General features: G+C 41.6%; 2 protein-coding genes across 2 annotated transcripts; one reads left to right on the top strand and one right to left on the bottom strand.

Annotated features, from left to right (window-relative positions):
- Nucleotides 1-253: 253 nt before the first annotated feature.
- PRK (phosphoribulokinase) lies at nucleotides 254-3985 on the bottom strand. The gene is made up of 5 exons (XM_021974590.2): nucleotides 3061-3985; nucleotides 1733-1817; nucleotides 1546-1630; nucleotides 1190-1434; nucleotides 254-799 (listed from the first exon to the last, which is right to left on the bottom strand). Exons 1-5 carry the CDS (start codon nucleotides 3636-3638, stop codon nucleotides 548-550), a joined length of 1245 nt encoding a protein of 414 aa, XP_021830282.1. The 5' UTR covers nucleotides 3639-3985; the 3' UTR covers nucleotides 254-547.
- A 4853-nt stretch (nucleotides 3986-8838) lies between these two features.
- Nucleotides 8839-9543, top strand: LOC148294270 (uncharacterized). Its single transcript, XM_088253349.1, has one exon. It carries the CDS (start codon nucleotides 8839-8841, stop codon nucleotides 9541-9543), a length of 705 nt encoding a protein of 234 aa, XP_088109475.1.
- The last annotated feature ends 8330 nt before the right edge of the window (nucleotides 9544-17873 follow it).

Raw genomic sequence — 17873 nt, 5'->3', positions numbered from 1 at the left:
AAAGTGCTTTCTTTTTACAAGGGTCTCTAATCTTTGATTCTGAATTAGCATGAGATGTTAATTTGATGAGGTAGAAGCCTCAATAGTCGAAGATAGAAGCGAAGTGTCATGCTAAGGTCAGTCCCTATAAATGAACTAGAACAGAAAACAGAAAAAGAAGCAAATACAGTAAAGGACAAAGGGGACCATCATAAATGTGGTTGCTTATATCAGGGATGAAATGGAATGCCATGCAGCATTGGGAAGTGATCAATGGATGTGAACCTCACAACTGAATTTTGTATTCTTCTCTTTTTTTAAAAAATTTGTTTCTCTATAATACAAATGTTCCCTAGAATTACAACATGAAGATATTACAAAGTGTCATTGTTCTTGCTAGGAATAGCCTAACACTAACAGAAACACTAGAGAGAGAGAGAGAGAGAGAGAGAGAGAGAGAGAGAGAGTGGAAAAATGGAAAACTGAAAGAAGATAAGCTTTTCTAGAGTGGCCTGCGTTGCCTTAAAGTACGTAGACAGTAGATAGAAAGATAAGGCATAGTTTTAATTTAAGCTTTAGTTGCCTCTACTGGAGTTTTGGCCTTGCTTGCAATGAGCTGCTCAAAGAGGTCTCGGATCTTTAATCCAACTATGGTTTGGAAGAGACCAGTGCCGTTGCTGCTGCCGGGGAAGTCCGAAAGCTTCAACATTTGTTGGGTGACTTCTCCATAGAACTTGGTGGAGATGTTGCTCAGATGGCTTTCTACATAGATCAGCTCATCTAATCTGTCAAATTGCCCATCCATCTCCAACACAGACACCTAATAATATGACCATAACAAGCAAAACATTAAAAAGTAGGATACAAATATTGATACTGAGACACTAAATATTGAAGAAAAATTGTTACCAATAATAATTAGCAGTTTAGACTAGTAATTTACTTACTAAGAATAAGGGAAGTTATGAACTCGGGAATTAAGGAATTGAAGTCAGATCAACTACTCCCTCCTAGTTGATCCGATTCCGGATTTTGAGGGTATTGAATTTTATCATAGAACTCACAAATTTTTTGATTCCTTATATGTTAATAAACACATGGGAAGTCGAGAATTGGAATAATTTAAATTCCGTGTGTTAGTAAACACAGGAAAGCAACAATTCCAATACCCATTCCTGATAAGTAAACAAACTGGAAATAAAATTAGTACCTCGTGGCCAAAGTAAGTGTCAGGGCCATAGGTGAACTTGATTCCAGGGTAAGAGCAGGTGAGCTTCCTTCCACATGGTATCCAGGAGATGGTGGAGCCCTCATCAAACAAGTAGACTGGGTTGAAAAATTTGACACCTTCTTTCATGATCAACCTCACTCTCAATACCTTCCCCTCATTATCCCCTGGAATCAATTGGGTTGGCAACACTTCAATCACTGCATCAGCATACTGCTTTTGTGGATCTGCAATTCAACCAAAAAATAACAAATTTAATTAATTAAATAAATTAGGATTAATTAATTTTTCTCACTTATTTAATTAAATAAAATCAAAGTTTAACTACGTTGGTGTACCAATATAAGCATCGAAATCAGGCTTCCGGGCTTCAATACTGGCTTTGATGCTCTCAAGACTATGACCACGCTCCGCCATGTCCCTCTGTTCAAATCCAATGGTTAATTTAATTGCATCACTCCAATTGAACACACGAAATTAAATTTATAATTAAATAGGGTTAAGGTTAAGATTAAGGCTAATCACCTGAATTTTCCATGCAAACTTGACCTCATTGCTGATGTCCAAGTAGATGCTGAAGTCCAACAGGTCCCTAACTCGCTGATCATACCTGGATAGCCAATTAATTTCAGACACCAAAAGTAAACATGTTCGAACGCACGAACTCGGATGTAAGTATAACTGTTCTAGACTTGAGCTACAAACCCCTTACCGCAAATTTGTATTTTTAAAGATTTGAAAGTGATGCCCAGTAGCTTGGAATTAATTAGTATGTACTATGTAGGTGTTTGCTTTGGTGGCATTAATGAATCATTGAACAATCAAAGGCAATAGTAAAATATATATATAAATGAAGCCCACTTGTAAACTAATAACCCTCCACTTGTAAAAAAAACCATTGTTTTTGTTTTTCTTCAAATGCTTTTATTTATTTTTTTATTAGTGGCTTTCGCCTTGGTTTTGAACCCAGACTTATTGCCTCATGTTTGACACAATTTGATCAGCATCAGCTTTTTTAATATTTAAATAGAAAACCAAGCTCCACCAACAAAGAACCCTTGAAAACCATCCACCTTTACCAGCCTTCATGACTCTATCAATCTTCTTTCTGCTTTGTTTTGTTTTTTATTGAGGTTAGTTAATAAATTCTTTTAATTTGAGAGACTTGCTATTTTTGATAATAGCATAATGACACGAGGAATAACTTTTTCACTTGTCATTGCATTATTGACCGTAAATAGCAAAACATTGATATTCCCATTACAAGAGAAGAGAGTTTTTATAAATAAATAAAAATAGAATTCTTCAAAAGCATTCTCATTTATATATATATATATAAAAGTATTAATTTACACTGTTGAATAAGATTATCATCATCAAAAGGTGTGGTTCAAATTCACGGTACGGCCAAATTCTCAGTATTTGTTCAGGGCCCATTCTTGGAGCAAATTAAAATAGTACCATACACACGTGTGTAAATAGGTAACGATAACATTTATATATATATATATATATATATATATATATGAAGAATTTTTATTCCGCAACATAAAAAAAAAATTTGTCTGAAATCATCGTTCTCTAAATGTCTTTTTTTTTTATTAAAAAAAAAAAGCAAAAATATAGAACAACATTTCAGGATTTCATGAATAAGTAGGAAAAAAGTGGATTGCATTATAATTTGTACCCAAAAATATATATATTATCAGTAAAAGTGAAAATTTATAACAAAGTGACATTGAGAAAAAAAAAAAATAATGTTGGAGAAATTAGACAAGTGTCCATAATTATTTGTTCCGAGCTCCTTCTCAATTTTAAGGAGCCAAGATTTTTCAGTAAATAAATATACTTACATTGGGTGCAAGCCTTCAATGACAAGAATCTTGGGGGGCTTGATGAGCTCAGGAGGGTCCAAGAGACCAGAGACATGGTTGTAAATGGGCTTATCAACAGCTTTCCCTTCCTTGATTGCCTTGACCTGCTCATACATGAGATCAAAGTCGTTGGCTCTTGGGTCAAGAGCAGTCACCCCTTTCTCCTTCCTCCCTGTTCTATCCAGAGAGTGGTAATCATCCAAGCATATGACTGTCGTAGTGTCGCTGATGAGCGTGTTCGAGTCCGGGTTGCCTCCCTTGGGTGGCTCCGCGGCTCCTCCGAACACGCTCGTCAGCCTCCTCATGAATGTGCTCTTCCCACACCCTGAGTCTGCTGCTAGACCAATCACCACCGTCTCCTGGCCACCCGCGGAGCATGTTATCAAACTCACACTTGATCTCCTGCTACTACTCTGACTTCTCTTGTAAAACACCACCTGCTGCTTCTGGCAGAATCCAAATCCAAATCCCAGCTGGGTTTGGGTTTTTGATGCTGGTGTGGAAAATGAACATGTTGGGTTCAGTTGGGTTGTCGTGTAAACTGCGCAAATTGCCATTTTGGAGCACTATACTCTCTCTCTCTCTCTCTCCTCTTCTGTTATGGCTTGGTTTTGTGAAGAAGACACAAAAGTTTTATGGGTTTTGAATCTTTTTCTTTTTTTGTTTGTTTTTGGGTTGCAAAGAAAATTGAAAAATTTGGAACACATAAATGAGAGGTTGCTGCTGACAGGAGGTTGTGCTGTCTTGGTGATATGCCAAGGCCGCTTGCTGACGCGTCTTCTGGTTTGTGGGTTTCTCTGAGTACCCCTGGTTTCGGACAACCTTGGAGCTAATTCTAAGGCTGTAGGATGGGCTTAAACCAGTGGGCAATGGGTATAATTGTCATTTTACACCTTTGTTTTTTCCACTTGCAAAAAATAAAAAAAACTTTTGTTTTTTTATTTAGAAAAGATGAAGTTCTTGATGATGGGGTGATGGCATTATGCGAATAGAATTGTGATAACCTGAGAGATGGAGAGAAGAAGAAGGCTTGGTGGTCATTTGTTTTAGTTTGGATATTTGATGTGCCACGCGGCATGGCAGTGGTGGCTGGTTGAAGATTAGGGGTGAAGGGTGAGGGATGGAAGAGATATGGAGGGGAGAGAGAGAGAGAGAGAGAGAGAGTTAGATAGATAGAGTATGTGGCCATACACTTTAATCTTGGACTGTGCCTTGCTTCTATTATTAATATTTTATTATAAAGTTTTCACAGTTTGGTAAAACCTGCTGCCTTGATTCAGCAGCGACACACACATGATATGATAATATTAAGAAAGTGAATGTATATATATATATATATATTTTAGAAACTAAATTATTTTTTTCAAAGAAAATAGTCATGACATGTACAATGAAGCATGCATAGAATTTCATTTTCTTCTTTGTTACTAGACGAGCATTAGGAGACGTCGTACAAGTCAGCAAGGACGAGTTACAATGAGCGACGTCATATGCATATTGAGATTAATCAGTAGCGTTTAAGCGTTAACCAGATAATAAGTTTCATCGTTAAAAAATCATTCGTGCAAAATTTCATCTAAATCAAAGAACATTTAGCCACTTGATTATTGTCGTGATAATTTTGTATTCATTTATTTATTTCTAGATGATTAAATGCTTTTCGATCTGAGTGAATTTTTATTAGAATGATCTTTCAATGATGATTTAAAAAGTAAATTGTTCGCAATCATGAGATAGATTGTGGTGTGGGTCAAAATATTTGGTTAGTTCTATATTAACTTACAAACTACTTAGCGCTTGAGGGATATTGTTAAACTAATAGTCTTGTTTATACCTTATATAATCGACCAATGAGAAGATTACACGTGGAAAGTAAGACGCCATCGGTAAGGAGTGTTCGGCACCCATTACTACTTAACACAATACAAGACCCCTTGCCAGTCATTTCTTGCTGGGACACGTGGAGCCACCACATGCAATATCTATAGTCCCACATCGAAGTTTCACTCAACATGCACACCTCCCAAGACTTATAAAAGTGGGCACAAGTCCTAAAAAGGAGGTAACTGAAACTTTCGGCAATTTAGTCATTACTCTGTTCATATTACTATACACTTCGTACTTATTCTCATTTAAGTATTGGAGAGCCTTCGGTTGTACCACACCGGTGCCTAAGGGCTTACCGAGCGTTTTCTATCTTGCAGATCGATCGTTCTATCGAGGCCCAGAAGGTACCGAAGGTCAAGACATCACTAAGTTGGGCCCAAAAGTGCTGAACCATTTTTGAGTATCAACAGTTTGGCGCCGTCTGTGGGACAATCCACTACCTCTCTCATATGGGGACTGCATCAATACCATCGTTACTACCAAACAAAGCGAAGCAAGCCTAGCGCTGCCCCTATGCACTCCGGTTGGTAATTCGTCGACACACCAAACCACTACCGAAGCCAAACTCTTAGCCTAGGTCACGGCACTTCGGCAAGACATGGCAAAACTGCAAGAACACAACAACATTCTCTCGTCCAAAGTGGACGAAACACAGCAACAGCTCAATCAGCAGCAGATTGAGAATATTCAAACTAATCAACCTTCCCAGAGCTTGCAAACCCCTAATCGATAGAAGAAGGGAAAAAGTGAGGCGAAAGCAGCACCCGCACCTTCTAAGCGCTTAGTCATTCCAGCTCCCAGGAATATGCCCCATCTTCCGCTGAAGGTTTACTCAGATTGTCGCCACCGTCTGACGAATCGACAAGAGAAGAGAGACTGGTCACTGATCTGGATTGAGGCACGCCTCAACGATTCTCGAATGAGGGTTTTGGGCAACAAATCAACCATTCGGCGAGTGCAAGGTCTGGAATCCACTGGGCACTCGGATCCCGAGTACATCCCATCTGGAACTCATAGGACCACCTACCGTTCAGCAAAGCCTACATAATACTCAGAAATCCACTCGAGGAAGTCGCCATGCCGTTCGAAAGACTACGGAATAGAAGAAATCCCTAGTTGAGATCTCGCCATCTGCCTTCTCTTATAAAAGGTTCAGAAAATGGAGGATGACAAAACCCGTTCCTAAGAATAGGGGTGGGGTAAGCTTCAGCCGGGATCGTTCACCGAACGCATTAAAAACTCCAAACATGACAAAGATGTGCAAACCATGCGCATACCGTTCTACACAAGGGTAGAGGACCCCCTGACCCATCTCCACACGTGTCAATCAACCCTAGGATGCAAGGGACTCATCGACGAAGGGCAATGTCTTATGTTCCCGTCTGCACTCACCGGAGCAGCCCTCAATTGGTTTTATCGATTGGAGCCAGGTACGGTGGATTCCTGTGATGAATTGAAACAGATTTTCCTTAACCATCTCATGATCTAGAAGGACCGTTTATACACGGTTGTATACCATTCGACAATGGGATGACGAGCCTCTACGAGAATATGTTGCACGGTTCAACCACGAGTTCTCTAGCTGGCCTATCCAATCGCCCTAGAAAACAGTATGTATGTGGGACGCAATACCCCCAGGTCTTCAGCATCGAAAGCAACTGACACCAGAAGGTGCAGAAGATTCAATGGGAGCCCATCACCTTCTACGAAGAAGAAGAAGAAGGGATCCTCTACCCACATGACGATCCCATGATCATCCGATTTCGACGTGGGGTGAATCCTAGTTGACATAGGCAGTTCGGTCAACGTCATTTTCGCCGATGTATTGGAGAGTTGGGGATAAATGATAGGCATGTCAATCGACAACTCACCCCCTCCTTAGTTCTTTGAGAGATCTAGTCCATCCAGTCGGCAGCATCAGCTTACCTATCGCTTTTGGCGTAGCCCCAAGAAAAATCATGGTGTATGATCAATTTCTCATTGTCGATTGCCCAATAGCATACAACGTCATTATCAGCCGAACGACACTCACTGGAATCAAGGGGCATCTCTCCCCCCATATGTTGCTTATGAAATTTTTGACTTGTTACGGCACGGGGGTAATTAGGAGAGATCAGCTCAGTGCACGGACCAGCTATGCAACGACACTCAAGTCAGCAGCTCCCAAACCCCCCAAGGAAGCACTCTCTATAGTAAGAATGTCGAACGGCACCGAACCGCTAAACGATCCAAGGGACAAGACACCGATGCCAAATGCTCAACGGGTTGAGGATCTGGAGACAGTGGTCTTACACGAGAACCATCCCAAACGATGTGTGAAGATCGATACTACGCTAACAGCAAACCTCCGATCTGAGTTTATCCAATTGTTGCGCCACCATTCTGAAGTATTTGCTTGGTCATACGATGACATGCTCGGTATTTCTCATGAAGTCATCCATCACAAATTTAGTATCTCCCGCGCTTATGAGCATGTGCGCTAGAAGCGACGATTGTATAACTCCAAACGGTATGAAGCCATGAAGATTGAAGTCGACAAGCTTCGAGCCATCAGCTTTATCCGAGAGGCTACCTATCTGGTATGGCTAGCAAACTCTGTAATGGTTTGGAAGGCAAAAGGTGGATGGTGAATGTGCCAAGACTACATAGATCTCAACAAGGCTTGCCCGAAGGACAGTTTCCCATTGCCACGAATAGATCAGCTTGTTGACGCCACTACCGGTCACAAGCTACTTAGCTTTATAGATGCCTCTACAACCAAATTTTCATGCACCCAGCTGACAATGAACATACGGCATTCATAATGGAAAAAGGCCTATACTGTTACAACGTTATGCCGTTCGGCCTGAAGAATGCAGGGGCAACATACTAACGACTGGTTAATCGAATCTTCGCCAAGCATATCGGCAGCAATATGGAAGTCTATGTTCATGACATGTTGGTAAAAAGCTAGACTGCCGATCAGCACCTCCACAACTTATCTCTAATGTTCGGCATTCTGAAGGACTACCGAATGAGATTAAACCCAACGAAATGAGCCTTCAGTGTATCTTCTGGAAAATTTCTCGGCTGCATGATCAGCCAAAGGGAAATTGAAGCAAACCCTGAAAAAATCAAAGCTCTGATAGATATGGAAAGGCCGAAAACATAGAAGGACATTCAGAGCCTCACTGGGTGTGTTGCAGCCTTAACACGATTCATTTCAAAAGCTACCGATAAGTGTGCACTCTTCTTCAAAGCTTTAAAGGGAAGCAAGCAACACATAACTTGGACGGCCGAATGTAACGTGGCATTCCAAGAACTAAAGGACTACAAGAGCAAAGCACCATTGCTATCGAAACCCCTTCCCAGGGAGATCCTCTTTCTTTATCACACACTACGTAAGCTTAGTGTTGATACGAAAGCTAGAAAAGGCGGAACTACTGATCTTTTATGTCAGCCGAGCATTCCAGAACGTTGAGCTTAGGTACCCTCCCCTCGAACAGCTGGCCCTAGCTCTTATCATTTCAGCGTGTAAGCTCCGTCCCTATTTTCAAGCCTATACCATCATCGTCTTGACCAATCAACCGCTACGACAGGTCTTTCAGAAGCCTGAAACATCTGGCCGATTGGCCAAATGGGCAATTGAGTTGGGGGAGTTTGACGTCCAGTTCAAACTTAGGCCGACAGAGAAAGGCCGAGCCGTTGCAGATTTCATATCCGAGTTAAAACCTTTGGCAGCACCAACACGCTCAGATGCCATAACGGCATCGACAGGACAAACCATACCAAACTATAGATGCTTCAATCCTGCAATCCCAATCTAGGTCTTTCATGTTGACGGGTCGACCAATCAACAAGGGTCAGTGCCGGTTGTCTTAACCATGCCCGATGGGGTCAAGATTGAATGCCCTCTATTTCAACTTCAGAACTTCCAATAACGAAGCCAAATATGAGACCCTCTTAACCGGCCTTTGGCTAGCCAAGGATATGGGCGCTAGACAAATCAGCATACACGGTGTCTCCCAACTCATTGTGAACCAAGTGAGAACCGATTTTGCCGCCAGAGATGCGTCAATGTTAGCCTACCGATCGGCAGCACATCAACAACTTCAAAAATTCTCTACCTATGAGATTCGGCAAATACCAAGAGCCGAGAATAGTCACGTCGATGCTTTGACAACATTAGCTTCGGTCATAGACAATAAAATTGGTAGGCAAGTTCCTGTGGAAATCCTAACTCAACCAAGCGCGGTAGACTCCGCGGTGTGTGCCGTATGGTATGCTACATGGATGTCCCCCATCTTCTCTTACTTGACAAATAGAATCGTACCAGACAATAAGGCCCAGGCATGGAAGATACTATACCAATCGGTAAGGTATACAGCCATCAATGACGTCCTCTACAAACGCGATTACACTACCCCCTATCTTAAGTGTATCACTCCCGAACAAGGGGACTACATCCTTCGAGAGATCCACGAGGGCGTCTGCGGTGATCACTCTAGTTCCCATTCGCTGGCTCACAGGGCATTTCGACAGTGCTATTTCTGGCCAACCATGCATCGCGATGCAATTACTCTAGTAAAGAAATGATACAAATGCCAACATACCCTACGTACCTACCAAACCGTTAACACCGATCATAAGCCCATGGTCCCAGTGGGGACTTGATCTCATTGGCCCAATGCTGTAAGGAAAGAGGCAGGTCAAATACGTCGTTGTAGCCGTGGACTACTTCACCAAGTTGGTAGAAGCCGAAGCACTACCGATCATCATTGCAACAAGAATAGAAGATTTTATCTAGACTCACATATGCTGCCGATTCGGCATCCCATACGCAATCATCACTAACAACGGCAAGCAATTTGATTCAAACCTCTTTCGACAGTTCTACAATCGCCTAAAAATCAATCTCTTCTTTGCCTCACCAACCCATCCTCAATCAAACGGTCAAGTCAAAGCCATAAACAAAATAATCAAGAAAATCATGAAACGACAATTAGACAACGCCAAAGGTGCATGGCCGGAGAAGCTTCTAGAAGCATTATAGGCCGTTCGAACATCCTTCCGAACATCCATAAGGAAAACTCCTTTCTCTCTCGCCTTTGGTTCAGAGGTCGTTGTGCCAGTCGAGATCGATAAGGCATCCTACCAAACGGAGAACTTGGACCCCAAGGCCGATGAAGCTCACCTTGCTTTGAACCTTAGTCGAAGAGCGCCGAACGCAAGTGAACCTTTGAAATGAAGCATACAAGAAGCGTATCTCTTGATACTATGATTCAAAAGTGAAACCTCACTCTTTCCAAATCGGCAATTGGGTCATGATCAAGGTTTCGCTTGCAACCAAAAACCAAACAGAAGGAACCCTCAGCGCATCTTGGGAAGGTCCATATGAAATCATAGGGATATGACGATCCGGAACATGCCAATTGCGGGATACTAACGGCAAGACCCTCGGTCATCTCTAGAATATCGAACATCTTAAACATTATTACAAGTAGTACCTTGGCCAATGGCAAGTTAAGTTTTTCAAACATCCTTGTAGTGTACCATCGGTACCCAAGTCATCTATGTATCTCCGCAATTCGGCACATGATTAAATGAAAGGCCCATCGAGGCAGCTATGTTCATTTATAATTTTTTGTTAACCATTGATTATCGGTATTAGCCCTCAGTAATATCCAAATATATTATACATTTAGTATTTATTCAAGTATAAGCCTTAAACTATCGTTAGGCTTGTTACTTCGTTTATAATTTGTTGTTAACCATTGGTTATCGGTGTTAACCATTGGTTATCGGTATTAACCTTCAGTAATAATCTAACAGGACCCGACTCGAATTCCCCTTGGAATCCATGTCAAATCCTACATCCCTTCTGACACCCAAAAGATGTCGGGCCCATTTACTAAAAGTAACCCTTTTTTCCGCTACAAAAGCATAAAAGGGTCAAGACTTCTGCCGAAATTTTGACAGAGTCTCCCCTATAAAACGAACATTCCCAAAATTTTCACCTGCAAGAAAACACAAATAAAGTACCCAAGCACCAACACACACAATTTAAAACACACAACAATTTACAAATGGCCTTTGACCACAAATCCAACTCTACATTGGTGTAATCAAAGCACACTAAGAATTTCATTAGTTTACAAGTCGAAAACAGAAAAAAAAAAAAAAAAAAAAAAAAAAGTCACTAAAAGAAAATCCTACGATGACGACGGTCATGCGGAGGAGGAGTTTCTTGTCTTGGTTGTTAAGCTCCTTAAGTCACGGCCTAGGGGCGCAAAACCATAAAGATGTGAATGGACAAAAAGTAAGTTTAAACATAAATAAAGCAAACAATACAAACCTCGCTTTTTCGAAAACATTAGCCCGAAAGTCATGCATGTAAAACTTTTTAATGTGTGCTTGATTTAAAAAACCTATTTGATCTCAAAAATCCCTTTTATACAAATAAACGCACATATATCCATAGCTATGTACCAGAGGAAAACAATCCAACGTGAGGATTGTTTTACTAGATCACATGGTAGAATCCTCAATGCTAATGTGGCTAAGGAATGAGCACTCCAACCGGGGGACTATTGCTCCACAGACATGCATGGTAGAATCCTTAATACAAGAGTGGCTGAAATAAGTCATATGCGTGCTGACAGCCCGTCAAGGCCTTCGGTACACCCGGTCAAGGGTGCCCGGTTCCCGACACGCCTCTGAAGAGTTATCGCGTGTCAAAAATAAATATCCAGAGTAACAGTAATGGAGGAGGTACACACTATGGTAAGCATATACACAATTCAAACCGTCATCATTATATATATATACATATAAATACACATCGCATGCACAAATCAATATTGAAATTCCTTTTTACTTTCATATAGTGCCACAAAACCCCTTATAATTCCTACATGCAAATAGGGTTATTCGCAGCAATGGTCCCTCAACTATACCCGTAGTTACACTTTGGTACCTCAATTCAATTATTAGTTGCAGGGGTCACTCAACTAGGTGCTATGTTGCACCAGTAGTCCCTCCGTCAAACTCTGTTAAATTTTCTGTCAAAAATGAGGGTAAAATTGGAAATTCATCCACACCCCTCCATTGTCGCAACCCAATCCTTGCTTCTCCTCTCTCTCTTTTTTTTTTTGGTGAGTAGGGGGGGCAGGGCCCCAACAAAAGAAACAAAACTAACCAAAATCCAAGCAAAGCCAGCGGGACTTAGAGGTCCCCATCGCATCCTCAGCTAGTAAGTTGCCAATCCAATTAGGAGGAGAGTCAAGGGGCCAAATGCCCAGATCACGGTTGAAGTTTGCCTGGGCTAGACTATCAGCCACACAATTTTGCTCACGGTAGACATGGTTCACACCACAGTTTTCAAGTTGAGTTATAAACTTTCTGCAATCAGAGATTACTCCAGCAAGAGGGTGAAAGTCAGGTGACCCAGATCTTTGGAGGAGCTTTGAAAGTCAAGTGACCCAGATCTTTGAAAGTCAGAGATTATTTCACTGATCCAATTTCAAACTTAAAAACAACCACTTCACTTCGCACAATTTCACTAAACAATTAAACCATCCATAAAAGTAACAAAATTTGCATAACATATTGCAATTATTATTTCATCAAATCTGGACCCCAAAGAAACTCAAAAATCAGAGCACCGACCGTTTCGCTCCCAATCGCCGAATCGAGTGGGCTCTGGCCCTTTGGGCTCGCCGATCTCACCCGTCTCTTTATTCATATACCCATCGTCTTCATCATCATCATCTTCTTCTTCTTCTTCGCCGTCATCAGCTTGATTTTCAGTGCTTTCAAGTTTTTCGTCGGTGGGCTCTCTTTGTTCCTTGCTGGGGTTTTCGTGCTGGGATTGAGACTGCGTAGAAGATGAACACAAGAGTCGACTCACTGAGTTGATGGCGACGCGAGTTATAGGCTCGACTCTACTAAGGGTTGAATGAAAGGTCGTTGATGAGAATAGACGGCCTAGATTGATCGCAGAGAGAGAGAAAGGGATTGTTGTGGAGGAGAGGGAGGGGTTGTTGATGAATTTCCAAACTTACCCTCACTTTTGACAGAAAATTTAACAGAGTTTGACGGAGGGACTACTGGTGCAACATAGCACCTAGTTGAGTGACCCATGCAACTAATAATTGAATTGAGGTACCAAAGTGTAACTACGGGTATAGTTGAGGGACCATTGCTACGAATAACCCATGCAAATATGTATAAATTTCCAATATTTCTCATATCCAAGTAAAAACAAATATAAATTAAAAAATCCCTTTTATGCATGAAATTCATACTTTCAAAAAAAAAAACTTAATTAAAACAAAGTTCACTCACAGAAAATCCAAACTGGTATGGCCCGGTGGGGTTCCCCCCTACTGGCTAATTGGAGCCTGAGCACATATTAAAGAAATATCGAGATATGTTAAAAATTGTATTTCGAACACAAACTTTAAATTAGAAAGAAAACCCTAATTCCCGGGATTTAAATGCGTAGTTCCTGTTAAGATGATCTCGATAGGTTCCAGGTCAATGGTTTGGTCAACTTCCCGTTTTGGTCAACCTAGGCCCACGAGGCCTACGACCTCTGATTTCCAAACCAAGAGTTCCCAAAGGTCCAACTCAAAATAAACAACATGTCCCAAGGGTTTGGTCTCGATTGAGCGGTCAAATTATTCTCGATCGCACAATCGAACAGTTATCGATTACCCGACCCTAAACTCTTTCAATCAAAGTATACGAGACTCCAATTCCTGATCCACGAATTCCTACCCGATCCTAGAGGTACGGGAAACAACATACTTGGTGTGGGGGTCTTTTTGTTACAACAGCTCTTGGGCCGCTGTAAAGAGAGAGTGACATTGCCCCTTTGCCTGGGTTCGAGGACTAGGCCCCAAAATATCCCGAAAGAATGCTGATTCTTAGGGAATATTCTGGTCATCTTCAATGGCTCCTTGCAGGTTTTGATGTATAACAGGTTCTTGAATGATTTTGCTTGATTTTGTTGTATTGGAAGTGCTTTTCTTGAAGTGGAGTATGTGTTGCAGGTGGTGGAGTAGTGTTGGGGAAGATGTTGAAGAAGATTGAGTTCATGGCAGTTGGGATGGCATACAGCAGCTGGTGGAAAACGTACGGCAGCTCATGGAACGGTGTGAGATGGCTCCGGAAAGAGTTCATGTTATGTTGTACAGAGAATATACAAGCTTGGCATGAGAGCATGTTTCAATGAATCAATATGGAAGGGCTTGGCATGAGAGGCTTGTGGTGTGGGAGCTAAGTCTCCATGAGTTTAGCAAGATAGAGCGTTTGCTTGAGTTGAAATGGGATGCTGGGTAAAAGACATTTTAGGGCTTGAAATGGTTTCTAGTTGCCGGGAGAAGAAGATGATAGTTTTTGGGTTAAGCTTGAGTGAGCGGTGAGACTATGGCTTGTTCTATGTTGGTTGGTTTTGGGATGGCTTGAGATAGTTTTTGGATGATGTTTATGGCTTGGAGTGGTTTATAGAAGAAGAGAAGCGTGATGGAGGAAGGCTGGGGCTTTGTGTGTTTATCTAGAGCATGGCAATGCATGGTTTGCTGTGTTGTTTACTGTAGCTAGAGCACGGCAGCAAAATGGAGGTTACAGCAGCAAAATGGAGGTTTGTTAGAGTACGGCAGCAAAAGAATGATTTGCTAATTTGCTGGAGTATGGCAGCAAAGGAAAGCTTACGGCAGCAAAGGAAAGCTTACGGCAACAAAATGGAGTTTACGGCAGCAAAAGAATGATTTGCTAATTTCTGGGTTTGGAATGGCTAAGGCTAGGTGCTTTCCGGCAGCAATGAGAATATGCTTGCTCATGCCGCCCCCCGGTTGTGTCCCCTCTCCTTTGTTCTTCCCCTTTTCATAGGCCTTGGGAGTTCTCCTCCCTATGCATGCATGCTGCTCCAACATCAAGGTGGTCGCACATGCTACTCGGCTATGCACTCTTGTCTCCCAGTTGAGATGACGAGGCTCCTTTCTTCTATGTAGTGCCGGGTAGTTGGTTTTTGGGAGAGAAGATAAGGTTTTGGTGCCGCATGGTTGGTTTAGTGTCGTATGGGAGAGGTGCTAGACATATGGGTAGGTGTTGGGTGCTGGTGAAGTGACGAATTCATCTCTCTGCTTACCCATTCAGTGGGCTCAAGAAAATGGGCTTGGATTTTGGGGCTCCCAAGCAGCCCAAAACCTCCATTCTTTTGAACCTTTAATGGGCCTCATGGATCCTGTAACCATCCACACCACAACCCGCTCAGCAAGCCCCATGCATATATGTGGCTTGGGCCCACTTAAGCTTGTCGGGTGGTTTAGCATAAGAAAATGTATTATTTGCTTGGCATGGCATGTACATTATTTGTATATTTATTTAATGAATTAATTCCCAAAATACCATTTGGGTTAGCATGAGGCAATTATTGTATGTTTTATTGGGCTTAAGACATCTTTGGGCTTCTCGTAACATTTTGGGCCTCAACATTAGCCCCCTTGATTATTGGGGCCATGAAAGAGCTTTGAAATGGTCCGAATAATCAATTTCTAGCCCAAAATGAATGGCAGTGGCATGGCATGGTTGGTTCTTTCCAGTTAATAGTTTCTGAAATCACAGCCAGGTCTTTTCCGGGAAGGTTGGAGGGGTCACAATGGTCCCGCTTAAAACCCAATCTTCTTAGACACCGAAAGTGTTGCCTTGAAGAACTTTCCTAGGCACTGTAATTTTAGAGATCACTGACTGGAGTTACCAAGAGTTGGCTTGACATAGAGGATGATGCTTGGTTGAATTTTCTCTGATGAGCTTAGCTTGCATGATTCATTTGCTTGAGGGACTAGAGATGCTTGATTTAGCATGGTTATGGCTTTTGTATTGCCTTGCATTCTTGACAATGGCTCGTATGCTTGATATTGGCTTGCATGCTTAGAATTGAAATGTATGCTTGGCATTGGTGTGTATGCTCGGCTTTTTCTTGTATGCTTGGTATGTTGTGCTTGTGATATTTTGTGAAAATGATATAAACTTTCGCTTTGATCACTGCATGATGTGGCTTGGGCTATACCTTTGTTGCAATGGTAGCATGATTTTTCTTCACGATCATGCCACTGGTTCTTTACTTCTGCATTATTGCTGATGATTTTTTTTGATTTTCTAAACTTCACAATCTGGATTGTTTTTGGTGTTTTGCAGAAATCGCTTCGGACCGCCAAGAATTGCTTCCCCATCTTGTCTGAATTTATGATTATGCCACTGAGTTCACTTGGAAGGTTGTGAGTTATTTTAGGGGTTAGGAATTAGTTTGGGAAAAAGGGGAACTGATTTGTAACAGCTCTAGGAGTGACTAACAGCATGTTGTTATAGCTCCAAGTGCATGGCTTCCCATCCCAAAGACATTTAATGAAGGTGGCTGGTCTCTTTTGGCAGTTTGTAAACTTCCCTTGGGTTTTCCCCAGAGCAATGCAGCAAGGTCCAAAGAATCGCCAGCAATGCTTGAGGCGGATCCGGGTAGCATAAGACTGAGGTCACTCAGGACTAGCATATCCAAGCCCCCAGTATTTATTTTCTTTTATTCTTGCTTTCTATCGCAACCAAGAGAACAGAATGTGAGAGTTGGCAGGGGCCTGTTTCATCAGCAAGAGCCTTGTTTGGCATGTTGTGTAGCGCTTGCTTGGCATGTTGCTTGTTGTTGGCTTGGAAGCTTGGCAAAGAAAATAATTTCTTTTTCTTGTGCACGGCGTGATTTTGCTTGAGTTGACATGTGGATTGATCCACAAATGCTTGTACTGATGCATGGTGGTTTGAAGGAGAGATACGGGCTTGAGATAGCATAAGAGAGTTCCGCATTGTCTCCTTGACCGGCTTGGCCTTCAAGTGGGCAAAGTTGTGTTGCCCCTTCAGCCTGAAGTTCTTTTACTATTTGCAAGCGGGTGCTTTCTTTTCCTTTGATTTGGCACATGCTTTGTTTTCTGATTTTCTCTTCTTCTCCTTCTGCTTCTTCTTCTTCAAGAGCCAAACTCGTGCGTACTGTTCAGCAATCCAGGAGTCGCATTTAGGAAGCTCCGATCAGAAAACTTCCTTCATGAAAGTTGTTCATCTGCTTGAGAACTAAAGTCTGTGAAATTTTGAGAATTTTCTGAATTTTCCTGATGCTTCAAAAAAGGTTTGCAGCTTCTGTGTTCATTAATGGCTGGTGAGTTTCTGCAGATTCAGTTTCTGCACTTGTTTTTAGTATCTGCTGCCCTGATGATTATGCTTGCTTCATGAAATTTGCTTGAAATTGTGTTGTTTACAACATATCCAAAATTGAGGATCATCCAACCGTTGTAGTGTTCCCTGCCCTCATTTTTATGAAGTGTGTTCATGGATTGATGTTGATGCCATTGATGCATGCTTGTTTTCTTGAAGCTTGAGTTCCTTTGTATTTCTCAAAACTTTGTGAATTAGGCACTGAATTCTGAGGTTGAGCTTGTGATTTAGGGCTTTAGCTTGGTGATAAACAAGACTTAGACAAGCTCACTTGAATAATGCATGCCAAGTGTTTGTGATAAATAACTTATAGTAGCTTGCTGGCTGTTTTTTGAACATTCGAAAATTTTCTCTTCGAATCCGAGTTGGAGCTTTTGACACATGAAAATAGACTTCTTGATGGTAGTTCTGGAACTGGTCTTGTGTCATTTGAAGCAAAAATGAATTTCTTGGTGCAATATCAAAGTAAGGACTAAGCTGCTGAAATGGTGCAGTTTCTGCTGCATGGCTTGTTTTGGGAATCTGTTTGGCATGCTTCCCTAGTACCAAATGCGATGAAATTTTGCGAAAATGAAGCTTGATGTGTCTAGTTTTGATTTGGAAAGTTTGGGATTTTTTTTTTTTTTTTTTTTTGGCTGTAAGCTTGATTTCTAGTGATTTTCCAAAGT

The sequence above is a fragment of the Prunus avium genome, chromosome 5 (assembly GCF_965620075.1).
Source record: "Prunus avium chromosome 5, drPruAviu1.hap1.1, whole genome shotgun sequence".
NCBI lineage: Eukaryota > Viridiplantae > Streptophyta > Magnoliopsida > Rosales > Rosaceae > Prunus > Prunus avium.
This window is presented reverse-complemented; position numbering and strand designations above follow the sequence as displayed.

Excerpts from the sequence above, each read along its gene's own strand:
- PRK (XM_021974590.2), bottom strand. The coding sequence starts at position 3,638 with ATGGCAATTTGCGCAGTTTACACGACAACCCAACTGAACCCAACATGT. Across the intron at positions 1,818-3,060 it reads ATTGAAGGCTTGCACCCAAT|GTATGATCAGCGAGTTAGGG; the intron begins GTAAGTATATTT and ends TTGGCTATCCAG. Across the intron at positions 800-1,189 it reads ACACTTACTTTGGCCACGAG|GTGTCTGTGTTGGAGATGGA; the intron begins GTACTAATTTTA and ends TCATATTATTAG.
- LOC148294270 (XM_088253349.1), top strand. The coding sequence starts at position 8,839 with ATGGGGTCAAGATTGAATGCCCTCTATTTCAACTTCAGAACTTCCAAT.